The sequence below is a fragment of the Corapipo altera genome, unplaced genomic scaffold, assembly GCF_003945725.1.
Source record: "Corapipo altera isolate COAL_440 unplaced genomic scaffold, ASM394572v1 44, whole genome shotgun sequence".
NCBI lineage: Eukaryota > Metazoa > Chordata > Aves > Passeriformes > Pipridae > Corapipo > Corapipo altera.
Genome location: NW_020884880.1, coordinates 8,634,584 through 8,652,382, shown reverse-complemented (window position 1 = coordinate 8,652,382; position 17,799 = coordinate 8,634,584). Strand labels below are relative to the sequence as shown.

The following is a 17,799-nucleotide window of genomic DNA, read 5'->3' as shown; positions in this document are numbered from 1 at the left end:
GAGGTAAACTTAGAACCACATGAATGGTAAAATTTATAGTCTTGATGACAGCATGTATTGATAACAGCATGTATTGATAACTATCAGCTTGACTCTGTGTATCCATAATCCTTCAGTTGAAACAGGGAATATGTACAGGTTTGTATTGTAAGATAGTATTAAACTGGGTATAATCTTCTTCACCTCATGTTTGGCAGTAGGTGCATCTTGCATCTGTGAGTAGGCTCTTTTCCTCTGCCAATTATTATCCTTTACTGTGCTTGTGGGCTGTATACAAACAGGATTTACCTCCATGTGTTTCAGGACTCACACTGTCTTGTGTTGCAAAATAAATATTGATTGAGACTGTGATATAAGGGGCAGCAGGACAACTTCTTTCCTTTTCTGCCACTCCTGTCCTGAAGCAGTTTTCCTAAAGGTGCAGCTTAGCAGTGCCCCTGAGATGTTGTCTGGTGGCTGCACGGCAAAGTGGTCAATGTGAATGTAGAGGGTAGGGCTTGTGCAGCATCCGTGGGGCTGGGATTTCCTGGCTCCATTCTCTGGGCAGTCTTGGCACCATTCTGACTGCCAGCTCTTTCCTCTTGGAGTACAGCACTCGATATTCTTCTAGAGGGTAGATGTCAAAGACAAGATGATACTCTGTGCCCACTGTGCACCTTTCTAGTGTTTAATTCTGGCACTGTCAGCAGCTGTCACTATCCTATAGGTGCTCCCTGGCTGCTTAGACATAAGCATTATACTTCAGAGAGGTCAAGACTGGAAGCACCACAGACGATGAAATCGATGATTTGTCAGGAAAAGTATATTTTTTGGAGTGTGGCTGCCTTGAAAAATTCACAGACCTTGATTAAAAAGTATTTTCTTCTAGCCACGGGAAGATTGTGGGTACTGGATATTGGTTCAGTACTTAGAGATACAATATGTTGCCAATTTAAAAGGTGTGCATTGTAAACAATATTGGTTCTAGGTTATTCTCTAGACTAAATGAAAAGTTTTGAAACAAACTACAGTGGGAAAATTCTGTGAAGGAGGAGTGTCCAAGAGGACTTAAATATTAATGAAGATCAAAAAGGTGCTTTTGTCTATTTCAGACAGCTGTCTGTATTCTTTTCATTTATAAATTGACTTTTCCATAAAATGTGTGTATGCACACAGAGAATATATTGTATATATATGTACAGATATGTGTCTGTATGTATAGTTTCTGTTGACTAAAATAGTGAGGGGAGTGTTTTTTATCTTAGAGTTAATAACAAACTGCTGATGCTAATAACAAAACTGAAAGCTTGTAGCTTACTCTAATTGTCTTGTATTTATAGATTTTTTTTTATAGGCAGACTTTTGCAATATGATTAGACTACTTTGCAGACTGGAATTTCTTCTGGTTTCATGGTTGTTTTTCATCCCCATCTTGAGTTCTTTAGGTTCAAATACTTTTTAAAAAATCTATTCATTATTTTATAGTTGAAATTTTTTTTCTGTTTGTTTATGTTTTGCATGTCAGTGAAATGTGTCTAACTTTAAAGCTGCTTAATCTCTGTTTAAGTTTACATAATAAGTTTTTGGAGAGTGTCACTTATGCAGTATTTTGGATAAAAGGATAGCTTACTCTTCTTCTTGCATGTCCATTTTTGTCTTTCAAGTCTGTCATTCCAGACATTTCTTCACTTCACGTTTGTGTCCTTTCGTCTTCCTTCTTTCTGTTTGTTCCTTTTTTATTTTTGTTTTTAAAACTACTAGTCTATGCTGACTCTGACCCATATGCTGTGGCAGGAGTGTGTAATGATCATGGCAAGACATATGCCCTGTATGCCATCACAGTCCATCGGCGAAATGCAAATAGTGAAGAGATGTGGAAGACATATCGACGCTACAGTGACTTCCATGACTTTCACATGAGGATCACTGAGCAGGTAATTAATCTCATAAAAATCTTTATAGGTGCATGTTTCTATAGTTTAATAACCAATGACTGTATGATTGCTCTGTCAAAAGGAGATGGAACTTAGTTTCCCTCCACCACCTTCCCACTTAATTTTACTTTAAAATATTTGTGTGGAAGTCGTGTTGGTCTCAAAAAATTATGTATTAGAGATTAAGAAATAAAAACTGAGCTTGGGAAATAGGTATTTAGGTTTTAAGTGAAGTGTTAAGAATTGGTGGGGTCCCAAAAGGGAGAGCTGGTAGCAGTTCACTATACTGCTAGACAATCTGCGTTTTATTGCTGTACTTGTATTCTCAGCCTCTTAACCCTCCTAAAATGAAAAAAGGAAGAAATAGAGAGTTGTAATTTACCAGCTGGTACAAAGTAGAACCTGCTGATATGAAAAAATTACGAAAATACAGTGCATTTAAAAGGAGGCTGAAGTACTTTTAAACCAAGCCTTTGGAGAAGTCAGATTTAACTGCATAACCTTTGAACTAGTCAGAAGTGTCAGTTTATATCCCTTTACTCTGTTATTAATAAAGAGGCATAGAGAACAAATTCTGTGCAGGTAGGTTAGCATTTAAAAATCACAGCAGTAATAAAAATGGAAAAGGCTTTATTGAAAAAGCAAACGCGTTGAATATTTGGATTAATTATAAACAAAGTCTGACTTTCCTTTGAATTTGTGATGGTCTTAGAGTACTGTCAATAAATTTGAAATACGAACTTTTGCACTCCTTCAAACTGATTCTTTTTTTTAAATGAATTCACTGTTTTGAAGAATTCTGGGTCTTATATTGAGTTAATGTTCTGCTGATATGGGGCAGTCATTTAAAACTAACCTAACTGCAAATGACTAGAAAGAAATGGCAAAAGCGAAAATGTTCAAAATATGAAGGCTCAATGTTTGTTGTTGCTAAATTTGATTTCTTTGAATTTCAAGAGACTAGAAACATTATCCTAGAACACTAAGATTGAAAAAAGTAAACAAATTCCTGTGATTCTCTGTAGCAAAACTTCCAACGGTTTTGCTTTATCTTGACAATAAAATAGACATCCTTGCTGTCTTATGTGCTTGTCTGAGGCATTTTAAGGGTAAGGGTTAGAATCATTGATTTAATAGGAAGGGCAGGGATTGTTTAGGTTCTTCAGAAAAAACAGATAGTTGATCCAAAATGGAATTGGAGTTAGCTGTGTATAGAATCCATATGAGTTTTTTTCTTTGAAGTACTGAATAGATTCACACCAGTGATTCTGGTCAGTCATTTGGAGTAGATACTTGTATTTAAAATAGAGACTGTTAATTGCTTACTTTGCTTCTGCTTAGATACAAGTCTCCAATTAGAAACTAGACCATCTTCTGTTCAGTTATTTTCCCACATGACCTACTTGCAAGGGGATGGGATTTGTGAAGTTAGAAGGAGTTATTTTTTGGTGCTTCCTACAGACCATAAATTTTATATGAGCTTTGTAACCTTACAAAGTTTAATGATGCAGGAAGAGATCTTGCAGGGACTGAATGGAATCCATCTCATTAAAACTGTAATTTTATGGTCTTTTCTGGAGAGAAAAGGATGCAATCTGTTTCAGGTTGTTTCTTAAAGCCTAGATACTCTGTTTCTCTCTTTACTGCCTTAAGAATATTATTTATTAATTACAGGAAGTCTGGATATGTGGATAGTCCTAATTCTTCAAGCTTTGTTCTTGTCACTTTTTTATTTTTGTGCATTGTGCCAATTATATTCAGCCTTCTTAAGTGTTAAGGCCTCTTCTTTCCCTGCTGCCTCCCTAGAACTACCATTCTTTCTGCAAAACTGGAACACTGTCATTACCTGTAGAAAAGGCACAGGTGATGCCACACTGAGCATGGTATGATAAGCTATGTGTAAGCTGGGTGCTACCATGTCTCCAGGGATGAAAGCTTAATAATTCCTTAGTAGGCTTGATCAGGATAGGAAAGGGAAGAGATTTTAGAAAGATTTACAAGTTCCCTTGATGTAGTCTCATAACTCTAGTAACTTCAGCCCAAATAATAAATCTTGAGCCTAAGCCTTTTGCACACTGTATGAGTCTGTATGTCAAAAGTGAGTATCACATGTGAGTTCAGATATTAAATTTTGCTCTTGATAATCTCCTGGGAGTTTTCATACATTTATTGACAGTGTACCTTTCATTTTGGCTTCTCTGAGGATTCTGAGTGCCAGGCATGATGCAGAAATTTTTTTTCAGATGTTACATGGTTGAATAGGTGAATATAATGGCCTTATATGGAGATTTGAAACTCCTGAAAACAGAACAAAAAAAATCTTCTCTTTTTTCTAGTTTGAAAACCTTGCAAATATACTGAAACTTCCTGGCAAAAAAACATTTAACAATATGGACAGAGAATTTTTGGAAAAGAGGAAAAAAGATTTAAATGCTTATTTGCAGGTAAGCTGTTATGTTTTTTGACTCTGTGCTTGGTTGGAATTATTAAAAAAAAAAACAACTGTGTTATAGGTGGTATACAGTCCTTAACAAATATATCATAAGAGCTTGATATTGTCTAATAGGTTTGCCTTTTCTTTGCTGTTTTGGTTTGTTCTGTCACAACTTTTTTTTTTGACCAGTTCTGTGACAACTTTTCTGAGCTGGTGAGGTTCCAGCTGTGTTGATTTTGAGCTTTACAACACTGACTTTCTTCTTTAACACACGTATCTGTGGCCACTTTCTATTGTGCTGTTGCATATGGATTTCTGTGGCACCCACTTTGGTGGTGTAGGAAACCACACAACTTCTTCATTCACATAAGACCTGTGTCAGCTCAAGCAAAGGAATTCAGTTGTCTTACTTCATAGGGACTTCCTGGTCATTTTGCATTAAAGTCTGTTGACCAACTCAGTGGTCACATTAACAATAAATAATGAAGATAAGTAAAATATTTTTAAATGACAGTTTGAGTGTTCATAAAGGTGTGTATTTTTCTGTGAGATGCCATAATGAACATAGGGGTTAAAATTATGGGAATTACCAAGAAGCCCATTGCTTCAATCCTGAGAATAGTGTAATGTTGGAATAAAATTGAGGAATGAATGAAAAAAATACATTGCAAGATGCAGTGTCTTTGATTGTGTCTTGTTCATTATTAAAATAACTTTTAAAACTTATTTTACTCAGCTCTTGTTAAATCCTGAAATGATGAAAGCTTCTCCAGCCTTAGCCCATTATGTGTATGACTTCCTGGAGAATAAAGCCTACAGCAAAGGGAAGGGGGATTTTGCACGGAAGGTAAGAATGTTTTGCACTGTCAAGGGAACTTCAGAGCATTCGTTTGTGCAATGATTGTATTAAACAGACAAGTTGAATTGATATTAAGCCACTATATAGCACTTTGAAAGCAGCTTGCAAGTGAGTTGCTTTAATACTTTTGAGTGGCAAAGTATCCAAGGACCTGTGGAACCAAAAATTAACATTTTTATAATAAGTAAATTTTTTTTGTATGAGAAGGAAATAAAATTTTCAAATTGGACTTAACACCAAGACAACAGGTGTGTTTGTTGCAAGTTGCTTTCTGTCAGACATCTGTGATTTATTTTTTTTGTGGTCTCATTCCTTCTGGTTTCTTTTTTCAGTTCTTTACTCTGTATTTGCTGCTGTTACCATGCTTTTCACTCTTCAGCCCAAAAGATATGTGCTTCCCTTCAGAGGCACCTGTTATGTACTTAGGTGTTTAACCATCCAGAGTCATTGGTTAAATTCGGAACTCTGGGCTGTGCATCCTCTTTGTTAAGCCACCAGAACTCTCTTTAGACAAGTGATTCTTTGTTCAGTTGACCAGTTTGTGTGGGCATCTGCTTTGCAAATGCAGTCATTTCTAAACTTTTAGTGATTTTGGTATAAAAAGCATCTGTGAGACTGTTGTCACTTCAAGTTGTTGTTCTACCTGTATTCCTTTAACTGAAACTGTTAAATATTTATCAAGGTTTATGTAACAGCTGAGTAAGATGTGATTTCCAGTTTATGAGATTCTTTATAGCTTAACTTTTTTATGGGCATCATACTAATATTTGTGTCTCTTTTGGACTGAATTTAGAGAATATACTGAAAGAAAAATTGTAACAGTTTCTATGGAACTACTTTATGGTTTTAATTACACTGAAGCATATTACTCCAGTGCTGTTTAAAAGAGGCATGTTTCAAAGATGAAGAGTTGAAAGCAGAAGTGAAACATCTGGAAGTAGAAAGCCTGGAAGGGAGAAATGGTATTGAATGGAGAAGAAAAGGAAAATAAATTCAAGCTAAGAAAAGCCAAGGGATGGGAAATGGAAATGACTCAGGAAAACATCTGTTGAAAGATGTAGATAGCTACAGTAGGGCTGTGAGGAATGAGAAATATAGATGGAAGTGAAGCTAAAACTTTATTCTGCATTCTGTAATGAAGTTAAATAATTTGAGTTTTCTTTTATATTATTGGTCTCTGGAACAGTGTGATACTTCTCATAGTGTATTAATTTACTGGTGCCCTCATAGATTATACCATTCTGGTTAAACATCTTCCCCTTCAGATGGACACATTTGTAAACCCACTGCGTAACTCTATGAGAAACGTATCAAATGCAGTCAAGTCTATCCCTGACAGCCTGGCAGAGGGAATGACTAAAATGTCAGACAACATGGGTAAAATGTCAGAGAGATTGGGACAAGACATAAAGCAATCATTTTTCAAGGTAAGAAAATATTGATAGTTAATACATACAAGTAAATTAATAGAAGATTCACTACTGACTCACTTAAACCAATGTTATGTACTATAGAGTCAAGTAATTAAACAGAAAACCAATCTGTTTTTACCTGCACCTTTTTAATAAGGTTCATCAGTCATCATAGTACAGATATGGAGTTCTCTTTGTTATTAAGTAAATTCATTTAAGATGGTATCTACACACTGTTGCAGTGATCCTTCACTTGATTCAGTGCAGCCACTTGAGAAGAACATGAGATTCACTGATTTTCGTATTTTTTTAATGAATCATTCTCATAAAGCTAATTTCCTGCATCTGCTGCATTCATGAGGAAAAAAACCACCATATATTTTGAAACTTTGAACAGGGAGATAACCTCTTCTCTGCTTACTCCTTGCTGAATTCTGATTTAAATTAAATTTTCTTTCTGTTTTTCTAGCCGTCTTTCCTCATGTCTTACATTTCTAAAATATGATAGCTTAGAGGTGGGGAATCAGTAGCATGGCATGCCATCTAGCAGTCCTGTAATAACATGTTCATCTTCCCTTTGTTTCTCTTGTCTTCCTCTTTCTGTGTGTAGCTGTGAGGTCTGGTCAGGGACTGTCCCATTTTGTGTTACCAAAGCAGTTAGATATGGCAGATGTAAAACAGAAATTGAGATGAGTGAGTTAACCCTTAAACCATGAAAGGGAATAATAAATCAGTAGCTGGGGGCAATTGGTGGATTTTTTTGTTTTGTTTTTGTTTTTTTAAATTCTTGTGGGATAAAATAACTGTCTCTGGAGTTTCTCATTGCTTCCCTGGTGTGTGACCAACAGTATATCTGCAGTTATAATCATGGGGAAGTCCGTGACTAGGCAGGACTTAAGATCAATAGGAAATGCCAGAAGCAGTATTGGGCTCGTATGAATTTTTAGGTGGGTTTCAGTTGAAACACTGGACACTTAGGGAATTATGTGGATTGTCTTAAAGATGTTGATAACTTTGATAGCTATAGGAGAATATCTACAGGTTTGATTTTTGGTTTTGGAAGTGAAAGGACTGCTGTATATTTATCTTTTGGACTTTTGACCAAAATGTTTTAGTTTCATAACCAAATTGTTTATGGAAAATTATCTGATTTATTTATACTCCAAAGTATTTTTTCCTTCATAAACATGATCTTTTTTATTATAGGTGCCACCTCTGATCCAGAAAACCTATTCAGATCCTGACCACTGCCGTGTTGCAGCGCCAATTGATGACAACGTGAGTCTCACATTTGTCCTTTCAAAGTTGACTCCTCTGAAAGCAAAGGAATGAGTTACTTATTCTATGTTAAACTATACTTTTTATTGTTTTCGGACATTATTATTACAAATAGTTCTTAAATTTATAAAAGGAAACTTACATACTTGTAAAATTAACATCTTTGTTAGTGCTGAAATGGTTTGCACAATGTGGAAGAAGTGTGAGAGTGTACATACTACTGCTTCTGTGTTTTGTGGTTGGGGATGTTGTTTTTTTTTTTTTTCCACTCCTCCCTCCAGTTTCTTTCTGTTAAAGACAGTGTGGTACCAGACTGTTAGCATAATTTCAGCTGACATTTTATGGATCTAGTTTCTGATGGGACCTTTTAAAGAGCATTTGTTTAGTGGATCAAAAGAAGTGTTTGCTGTGTTGTTGTGAAGCAATCTTCAGAATGTGTTTCTGAATGATAAACTTTTAGTGTGAAGTAGTAATATTAGCAACTTGAAAATGAAGTTTAAGCTCCTGGTGTTATCATAAGCTATAGTATTTTGGTATTGTTTTGATTGAAACATTGATCATATATGTGCAAACAACTGGAAAAAAACCTTTTATCTCTAAGTAGGACAGAAAAGCCATAAGATTAACAGTGATTATATGAAATTTGCTATGGTCATAAATCTGCACCTGCTCTGCCCTTCATGTTTTGAGTTCTTTGGTCACATCACAGCGTTTCAATTTGTCTTCCTGTACATAACTGCTATGAAGGCTTGGTAGATATATTTTTCCTCAGCTAACATAGCCTTGAGTTCTTCTGGATTTTCTTTTTCCGCATTATTTTTCACAAAATAAGACTATCCCCAAGTTTGTAACTACAGTTGGAATTAAACATCTTTGATGCTCCTGGAACTTTTGTTTTGCACAGGCAAAACAAAATAATATAATTCAAGTATATGAGCAGCTTCTCTATAGGTATTTCATTGATCTTCTGATTAGAAGCTACAGTTCTTGATAGTTTCTAAGTTAAGATATCAAATGTTACTTAAAGGCAGATTTCAGATATTTTAAAACCTTTCAGCTCTCAACTTCTCTTCTAAGATGCTTTGCTCACAACTTCCAGTCACTAAGTTAGACAAAAATATGGCAATTGGTATGGAATTTTACATGGAGAAGCAGTACTGTAAAAGCGAGCTATGGATCTGTACAATCTCCAGCTGGGTTATGAACCCACTTGTCTGTGTTCCACGTGTATCTAAAGATGTAGTTGTGTGGTCCACCAAAATAATAATACTAACATGTTTTTTGTAAGTTAATCTGTGTAACGTCATCTATTAAATAATAAAATTATGATCCTTTTCTTAATCTCCGAGCATCAAACCACTTGACAGCTATGCAGGTTAGAACAATACCTAAAAAAAGGACACTTCATTGCAATGAAATGTCGTTGTTTTTAGCATCCATAAGAAAATGATGCCACAGAAAAGAAAAGCTCTTTCCAGAGTTTTCATGTTCAGCTCTTTCCAGAGTTGGAAGCATGGCAACCAAAGGAAGAGGTTAGGAACCAGCTCTCTCTCTAGGACATGTATTAATTTTACTCAACTTTTTTGATAACTCTTGACTTTTGAAATAACTATTTCTTCTTATTTTAAAAATTCAATGTATATAAGTTTATCTTTAGTTTTCAATCTTTCTTTGCTATTAATGGTGTTACAGATGATTTAGGGAAGATTTCACATTGTTGTGCTTATACTGAGCTACTAAAACTGTAGCTTTCTTGAACTGAAATAAAAGTTTACTGATTTTTTTTTTTCTTGGTGGTCAGGTGGATGACAATATTCCACTGAGAGTAATGCTCCTTCTTATGGATGAAGTCTTTGATTTAAAGGAAAGAAATCAGTGGTTAAGAAGAAATATAAAAAATCTGCTTCAGCAACTTATTAGAGCAACATATGGTGACACAATTAATAGGTACTGCTTTTCTTGTATTGAATAGTGTGTGAGTGAAACTATGTAGTCTGTGTTTATAAATTCTTCTTGGTATTACTAAATTATTGTGGTTTAAATCTGCATGTATTCCCCTTTGAAGAGGATCAATAAGCCAAGAACAAATGTGATGCAAAATGGAGATAAACACAAAACATCGCTGAAACTCTTAGTAACTCTTAGTAACTCTTATGTGCCAGAGAACTTACAAAAGAGCTTTCACATACCAACAAGAATTCAAATTCCTGTGAACATCACTTAATACTGATGCTTTTTACCCTCTGTTTTGAACTACACTTTTTGTTAATAATATTATTTATTACTTTTGGCGCTATTTCTGCTTACATCTCTTTCATGCTACAAATGATACACTGACACTATCAAATTATGTGAACTATACTGAGTTGCTGTGTAAAGTTTCTGCTCTCACACTTTAGAAGATGCAAGGGGGCAAGGAAAAGGACTGTTATGGGATCTGTTCTGCCCCCTCCATTTGCTCTGTAATTCACATGTACCCTCATTCATGCAAATGCAAAGCCAGTTAATAATGCTTAATAAGTAATGTTTCTTGCCTTCAGTTTAGAGGTATGCAGTTTCCAGGATTGCCCTTCTAATAATTTGTTTCTGAAATATAAAAAAAATATAGAACAAAAAAAAATTCTAGGTGCAGATTTAGCGCTGCATTGTCGCTTTGGATTTAGTACCACGAATTAAAAACTTAATTTCTAGCAGGTGAGAAGTAGTTTCCTATTACTTTTTATCATGATATTCCTAGCTGTATCATTACTTTTTACCCTTCACAAGTATATATGGGACATTTTCATCATCACTGTTAAACATATAGACTTGTGGTACCAGTAGGGATGTAACCGTGTAATAAAATGGCACTTGGTCTTTCTCAAATAATGCCTCTTGGCCAGGTGGCAACTACCTTGAAACCTGTGCTTCCAAGAAAATGCTGCCCTGTTGAATGACTCTGAATACTTTTTGCTGTTTCCAGATTGTAGAATAAGTAGCAGAGTTTATGCACAGCATGCTGCTTCCTTATTGGAGAGATGGCTGCAGTACTGTTTTGCTTCTGCATTTGGAGTCATTCTAGATACTCATGGCTTCATCTGCTTCAGCAGTCATACCTTGCACTGGCAAGTTCTTGGGATTTAATGGCATTCTGCAGCAAAATTGTGGCTTTTTAATTCTTAGAAAACTAAATTCAAATTGTGGTTAGGGAAACAGTCCCAGGATTATGGCGATATACTGATGCATATATCATTTCTATAAGCATCCTAGATTTGGCTATAGAACTGTGTGTATGTGCTGATGAAGGAAGGTCTGATGAATGATCAGTCTATATCTCCTATTAAGGGTTATGAGGTAACTGCATACATAAGTATGATATTTTGAGATTCTGAATAGGTCTTTTGCTTACAGAAGCAGAACTTTGAGTGCTCCATGAAGAGGAGTGCTCTACGAGCAAACCAGTTATCTAATGCTGATGGGAGATGCAACACCATTTTTTCCAGCCAGCTTCATCATCGTACACGTACTGAAAAAGAAAAAAGCTTCACCTTTAGGGAGTGATCAGTGAGCTTAGATTTTTATCTTGAGAATCACTGTTTGCCTTGCCTATCATAGAACCTACTTATGAAATTTGAGAAAGTTGAAATTTTAGTTTGTCTGTCCTAAAGTGCTCTTCAAAGTGCTTCATTTATATGTTCTCTGTTCTAAAAGTTAAATGAAGGTCTTTGTTACTTTGATTTTAGAAAAATAGTTGATCATGTTGATTGGATGACGTCTCCTGAGCAAGTAGCAGATGCAGTGAAACGCTTCAGGTATGTCTTATATCACAGATGTTAAATGTGAACTACTTGCCAATTGATGTCTAATATCTGTGTATCCTTTCTATTGTTCTTACATCAGGAAAATATTATCACTCCAATGAAGACCAGTTGGATCATACAATTCATACACTGCTTTTTACCTACGTTAAGTGAGAGAAAGTAATTGTCACATGAAGAAGAGTATTTTTGAGTTTTCTCCTCTACCCTAAAAAACTTGTTAACCAGTCTAGAAGAGTTAGAATATGGGTATACTTAGGAATTTCATCATTCATCGCTCCTGGATATAGTGTCTTGTTTGGATCGATGAAGGCATGTACATGCCTTGCTTTTAAAGGCAAACAATTAGTACTAAAAGAGCCCTAGTTCTAAGATAATACATTTCACATTGAGCAGGTACAACAGAACTGAAGTTTGAATTTGAAAGTATCAAAGGCTCTGTCTTTCAATTTCCTAAAAGTCTTAATGGCTTCTACACTGTCGTTGAGAATTACCCACCATTTTTTTCCTATAGTTTGCTGGTTTGTTTTTTTTTTGTTGGGGTGAAAGTCATAAAGTAGGGTGGTGTATTCACCAAAAGGTCATACTTTATGAGTATTCTGATATTCTTTAATTAAACTGAGTAAGAAAGTACACTTTTTATTCAGTGTAGTGCTTAGGTCTATTTTATGTAAGAACTATATGGTATTTGAATGGTTTTGGTGTTTAATATTTTATTACAATTTTATTTCATCTGATTCTTGTACTAAAAAGTATATGGTTTAATAATAGTTTGAGTGTTGTACTACTTGCTTTTGATTTCTTCTTCGCCTTTTCTTTTTCCTTTAGGTTGTGTGCAAATTACTTTCTTGTATGTATTTTGTGAGGTAGCTTTGAGGGATTTGAAAGAGCCTTTCACTTGATAAAATGTTAATGTATTTTGACAGATTTGCTTTTGTTACAGAGATGCTTTTTGGCCCAACGGCATTTTAGCAGAGACTGTTCCACGAAGGGACAAAGCTATTAGAATGAGAACAAGAGTGGCAGGGAAGACCAAATTACTGGAAGTAATGCCAGGTGAGTGAGTCTGGAATTGAAGCCTAATAATACTTACTATATGTTGTTACTGAAATTAATGTCAATATTCTTCTTGATTGTTTTAAGTATCGAAAAGAAATACTGAACGTATGAACTGTATTTAAATCAAAAGAGTTTTAATTATTAAAGCATTGGACATTTTCACATGTATTGTGAATTTGCAACTGTAATTCTCTTAGACTCAATCCAGTATTTAGCTCCACTAGAGGATTTAAGTTTAGTGTATGAAATATATTCCAATACAGTATGATTTCTTGTAAACTAACATGGTTTTCATGTATATAGGGTAAAAGAGAAGTAATTTTCAGAAATCCTTTCTACTGTAAGAGAACTTTTAGTTTAATCATGATGTGTATAATAGAGGCACTGTGACTTCAAATTTCAGGCTAAATAGTTTGAAAGACTTAATATTCAGTTAAAGTTTGTTAATATGTAGAACTTAGTTTAAACTTCTGGCTAACTACTATTTTTGTAGATGAACTGAAGCACATCATAGGCGCTGAGACTACGCGGAAAGGCATCCTTCGGGTCTTTGAAATGTTCCAGCATAGTCAACTGAATAAGAGAATGGTGTACGTGTTTCTGGAGAGATTCCTAGAAACCTTATTTCCACAAAATAAGTTCCCTGAGCTCTTCAACAAACTGCATTCACGGTCAAAGCAGATGCAGAGATATAAGCAGAGACTACATTCTACTCAAGCGCCTTCCTTACAGAAAAGGTGACACTTCAAACCTATTAAGCTGGTGTATGTTTGTCCAGGACTAATGACTTGGGCATATTCTCTGGGGCTTCAAACTCACATGCTGTCATTTCTGCACCAGTCTTCTAGTGTCACATATTAGATTATTAATGCATCTGTAAGACCTGTGGATCTTCTCATCTTCACTTGTAATTCAACCACTACCAGAAAGGTTTGTGTGTCTTAAATGATTTGGTGCGTCTTCATGCAACATTGAGAAGAAAACTGGCCCAATATACAAGAATGCTGATCCCTTCCGTTCCTGAGTCGATGTTTTGCCAGCAGTGAAACGTGCCAGACTGTTCAAGTAAAGCACAACTATGGTGGTACAGTTGAAGAAAAGGGTGTTTTGGCACTGGGAGATAGTGCAATGTGTGAGAGTCAGGTGGAATTGTTCTACATTAAGACTGTTGAGGCTCTGTAGGGCTATTTTAACATTCCTGTAAAGGCTGAGCTAACAGGAAAAGCAGTCTCTGGAATAGTATGTTCATAGGAGAAGGGAGAAATAGCTATAGCCCCATCATAGAAGTACATTTATTAAAGGAAGGTTGAGGTAATTGGCTTTTATGCCACATTTATGTCACCTTTCATGTTTTGAAAATTAAACTAACATTATATCTAATGAGGGTTTTAGTAAAGGCAGAGGTGCAGTAGAAACAAACCCTTTATTCTGAGTATTCTGTAGCTTTAAGGGCCATATGCTGCTCTTACAGCACCTGGCATACATTTTGCATGTAACTTCAGTGGAGAAGGAGCATCATATTTATGTTCAATTGGTCTATATGAACATATGTCAAGTTGATAGTTGTAGAAGGAAGGGGGTATATGTTTCAAAGAGGATGGATGTTGTGTTAGAAGCTGAGGAAATTGCACTAAGACACAGTTTACACACAACTCCCCATTAAAATCTGGAACACTTTTGGGATGTAAAAGACTATGTCCTACTTAATTGGAAGATTCCTTGCCTTTTAGTATGTAAGCCTCATATGGAAAAATGTTAGAATTAGTTGGTTCCTCACAGGTAAAAGATTTCATTTGTCATATGCAAACACTTGGAAATTTCTGAACGCATATCAGTGTATATATGAAAATAAAAAGGAGATAAAACTACAATATTTTTTTAAATAATTTTTTTATTTTTTGCATAGTGTAAATTTTAATACAAATTTGACATCAAGGCCCCACATCCATCTGTTTAGTTTCAGTGAAGAAGTTCTGTCCAATTAAAAATACAGTAACAACAAATCTTGTTTGGCCACAGCATATCTCAGTTTGTGTTTTCTTTTTCATAGTCCCCAACTGTTTGACCATCACTGTCTTGAGTGAACAGAAAGTAATCTTATAGAGTCCCTTTTTTTCCTGAATGCTAAACACAGGGTAAGATACAGCTATGGACCAAGGATCTCAAGGATCCTTGTAGTAATTTGTGTCTTAATGGGAACAAATGGTCCTTTTATGCGAGAGAGGAACATAGACCTTTTATGAAAGCATTCTAAGAGAAGATAGAAGGCTCTCGAAGGACCTAGTTAAATTGACTGAAGCCTCTATATAGATCATTTTTTCTCATGGACTCTATTAATGAAATGTAGCCTTTTATCATACTACTTAATGATGATCATATTGTACTGTTAACATTCTCATACAGTATGCATGGGCTCAAGTGCACTTGTTTTTTTCTTTATTGCAGAACTAAATGCTGTAAATTAAATCCCTTTCTTTTGTAATCCTTAGGAAGACAACTTCATAAATATGTAAGAACCCCTCTTCCTTCCTCTCTGCAGATTCTGTAAAAGTGTGATGGTTAAATGCTTTTGAATTTAACAAAATCCTTGAGTTCTGTGTGAAGTAAACAACATAGCCAGCTCCTATTGTTTACATGCCTATACCTTCCTCTAATGTCAGGGTGCTCAAGCATAACTGATATCTGACTGATGACAGGTCGTTCAGCAGTTGTTCTTGGTGATACAGTAAATATCTCATTAATCCTACCAAATCTAATTTATGTCTTTTAAGTCACGAATTTGTTATTCAGTATGAAAGTGGGAAGTTCAAATACTGTTTTGTCAAATCTGTGGAACCTTTTATCTATCTGTAGGTACCATGAAAAATTTCAAGAGGATAGTGATAATATACAAATTTGGGATTTTTTTTTTTAATTATCTGGTACATTTCTGTACAAAAATAAAATAATATCTCTAGAAATGTGAACTGAACATAATACACCGTACTTTTTATTTGTTTTACCTAATGAATTTATTACATACATATACCTATACACACATTTATATACGCATGTGTGCATATGTATATATGTATTGAAGTTTAGTCTTCTGTATTTAATTACAGAATATTCCTAATTCAGTGGTGCCTGTTGGCTGGCAAGAACCATCAGAAATGAATACTTTCTGTTAAATTGAGTTTGTATGTATCTTCATTTAAATGGTTTTCCTGTCGATGATTTAAAATACCTACCCTGTCAACCCATGCAGCCTATTATCCTAGAAAGTTTCCAAAACTGAATGTTAATATACAGCACTTAAGTGTCTGGATGTATCTTCTGGCCTTTGGGTGCTGTGACTGGCCGCTGAAAATTGTGCCGTTGTCAACAAATGCACTTGTTTTTTAGCCTTAATTATTTTTAAGAGAAAATGAGCAATTTTTCATTTGGTTCATCCTCAAGCTTGTGCTGCTGGTGTTTGCTAGAACTAAACAGTAAATTTTAAGTTCTACCAGAATGTGTACCAAAATAAAACTATATAAATTCCACAATCTAAATTTTAATTCTGTGCAATATTTTCATTTAATGCATGTGTATTTGAATAGCTGTAAAATAAATGAATTTTTAATGTTCTGAAGTCTAGGTTAAACATGTCTTCTCAGCTGAACAATTTTTGCATTCTCTTGTTGCGTTAGTTTATTTAAGGACTTGTTTTAAAAGTCTTATTTGTTACTCTTTTGTTAATTCCTTTGTTCTCAATGATCTTTGCTCACCTGAGCAAAGCTCATATATTACAAAGGAAGAATCTGAAGAACACATCTCATAAATAGAACTGTTATAAATTACTTGTGCATATCATTGTACAGTGTGTCAGCTGTGTGCCTAATTGTTCTATTGATGCTTTTCCCCTCCCTTCCCCCTCCTCTCATTTCTGTAACAAAGATTGAACATGAAACAGGCTGCCATGGTCACTTCTGAATGGCAGAGGACTCTGAATTTTTTTTTGGAGTTTGCATTTATGTTCTGTCCAATAGAAAGCTAAAAAATTACACTAATAAAGTATTAACAGGATTGTTATGAGTCTTTGTTTATTTTTAAAATAACTTTCTCACTAGCAGGTACAAATATTTTTGCAAGTCTGGAGAAAAATCACTGAAGATAAAACTGTTGCTATTTAAATAAAGCAATGATTCCTTGATTTTTTTTTTTAATGTTTTATAAACTGGTTTTACTTTTAACAACTTAATCTCTATGTTCATTTTTGACCAGTGTTTGCAAAGAGTCCTGTATTTTAAAAGGACTTACACAGAAACAGTGGGATTGTGTGATGTACAGGGGTTTTTTTACTCTTTCTTTTCCCCCCCGGGTTTATTTTTGCAGCAGCTGGATGTACCATGGGACCACAATTGTTGCCCTTGATATATTTATTCCAGCTGTTTCACATTCATCAAAAAGATGTCCTCAGCTACAGAGATGTTAGTTCTTTGACCCTTGAGTGAAGTACTTACCACTCTCTCTAGCTTTCACGCTCTTGCTACAGGATATAGACACATCTCAGGAATTTCACTAGTAGATTACAAGTTCTTATTAGTCGAAGCTGTTATCCTAGGGTGATTTCATGGCAAAAAATATACTCCATAATAAGCTTGTTTTTAGAAAAGTCTTAAAAATATCTGCCATTTGCTAACTGAGGTCTATATTTGTCTGTGGCTTCTTTAACTCTTCAGTCTATCACATTATGTTTAATTTTGGTTTTGATGTCTAGTGCATGTGTGAGAATTGCTAAGGTTCTGTGAAGCTGAGTAATCAGCATCACTCTGCATTGTCTTAACTACAAATTTCATAAAATTTATCTCTTGGAAGAAAGGAGATTATATTGTGAAAACAGTAATTTGCTTATATATTTCAAAAGAAATTGAGCTTTTATTTTGTTAAACGCTTGAAACATCTATGCCACTATAGGTGGACTCTTAACTCGACAGTATTGGGGACAGGAGTTAAATTCATGGGTGATCCTGTAGAGGATATTAAGTGGCATTCTTTCCAAATAAAGTGGTAACTTACTGAAATA

At 35.0% G+C, this 17,799-nt stretch overlaps 1 protein-coding gene across 2 annotated transcripts in view; it reads left to right on the top strand.

Annotated features, from left to right (window-relative positions):
• The window catches only part of SNX13 (sorting nexin 13), a 67,760-nt gene extending 50,961 nt beyond the window's left edge, over nucleotides 1–16,799 (top strand). Inside the window, exons 18-26 of one of the 2 annotated variants that reach the window (XM_027639148.1) lie at nucleotides 1,774–1,913; nucleotides 4,250–4,357; nucleotides 5,084–5,194; nucleotides 6,472–6,633; nucleotides 7,825–7,896; nucleotides 9,698–9,843; nucleotides 11,619–11,687; nucleotides 12,637–12,749; nucleotides 13,246–16,799. In XM_027639148.1, coding sequence (XP_027494949.1) covers nucleotides 1,774–1,913; nucleotides 4,250–4,357; nucleotides 5,084–5,194; nucleotides 6,472–6,633; nucleotides 7,825–7,896; nucleotides 9,698–9,843; nucleotides 11,619–11,687; nucleotides 12,637–12,749; nucleotides 13,246–13,493 — 1,169 coding nt within the window. In that variant the 3' untranslated portion in view covers nucleotides 13,494–16,799. Of the gene's footprint in view, nucleotides 1–1,740; nucleotides 1,914–4,249; nucleotides 4,358–5,083; nucleotides 5,195–6,471; nucleotides 6,634–7,824; nucleotides 7,897–9,697; nucleotides 9,844–11,618; nucleotides 11,688–12,636; nucleotides 12,750–13,245 lie in introns of both variants that reach the window. The other variant, XM_027639147.1, reaches the window with a different exon arrangement.
• The last annotated feature ends 1,000 nt before the right edge of the window (nucleotides 16,800–17,799 follow it).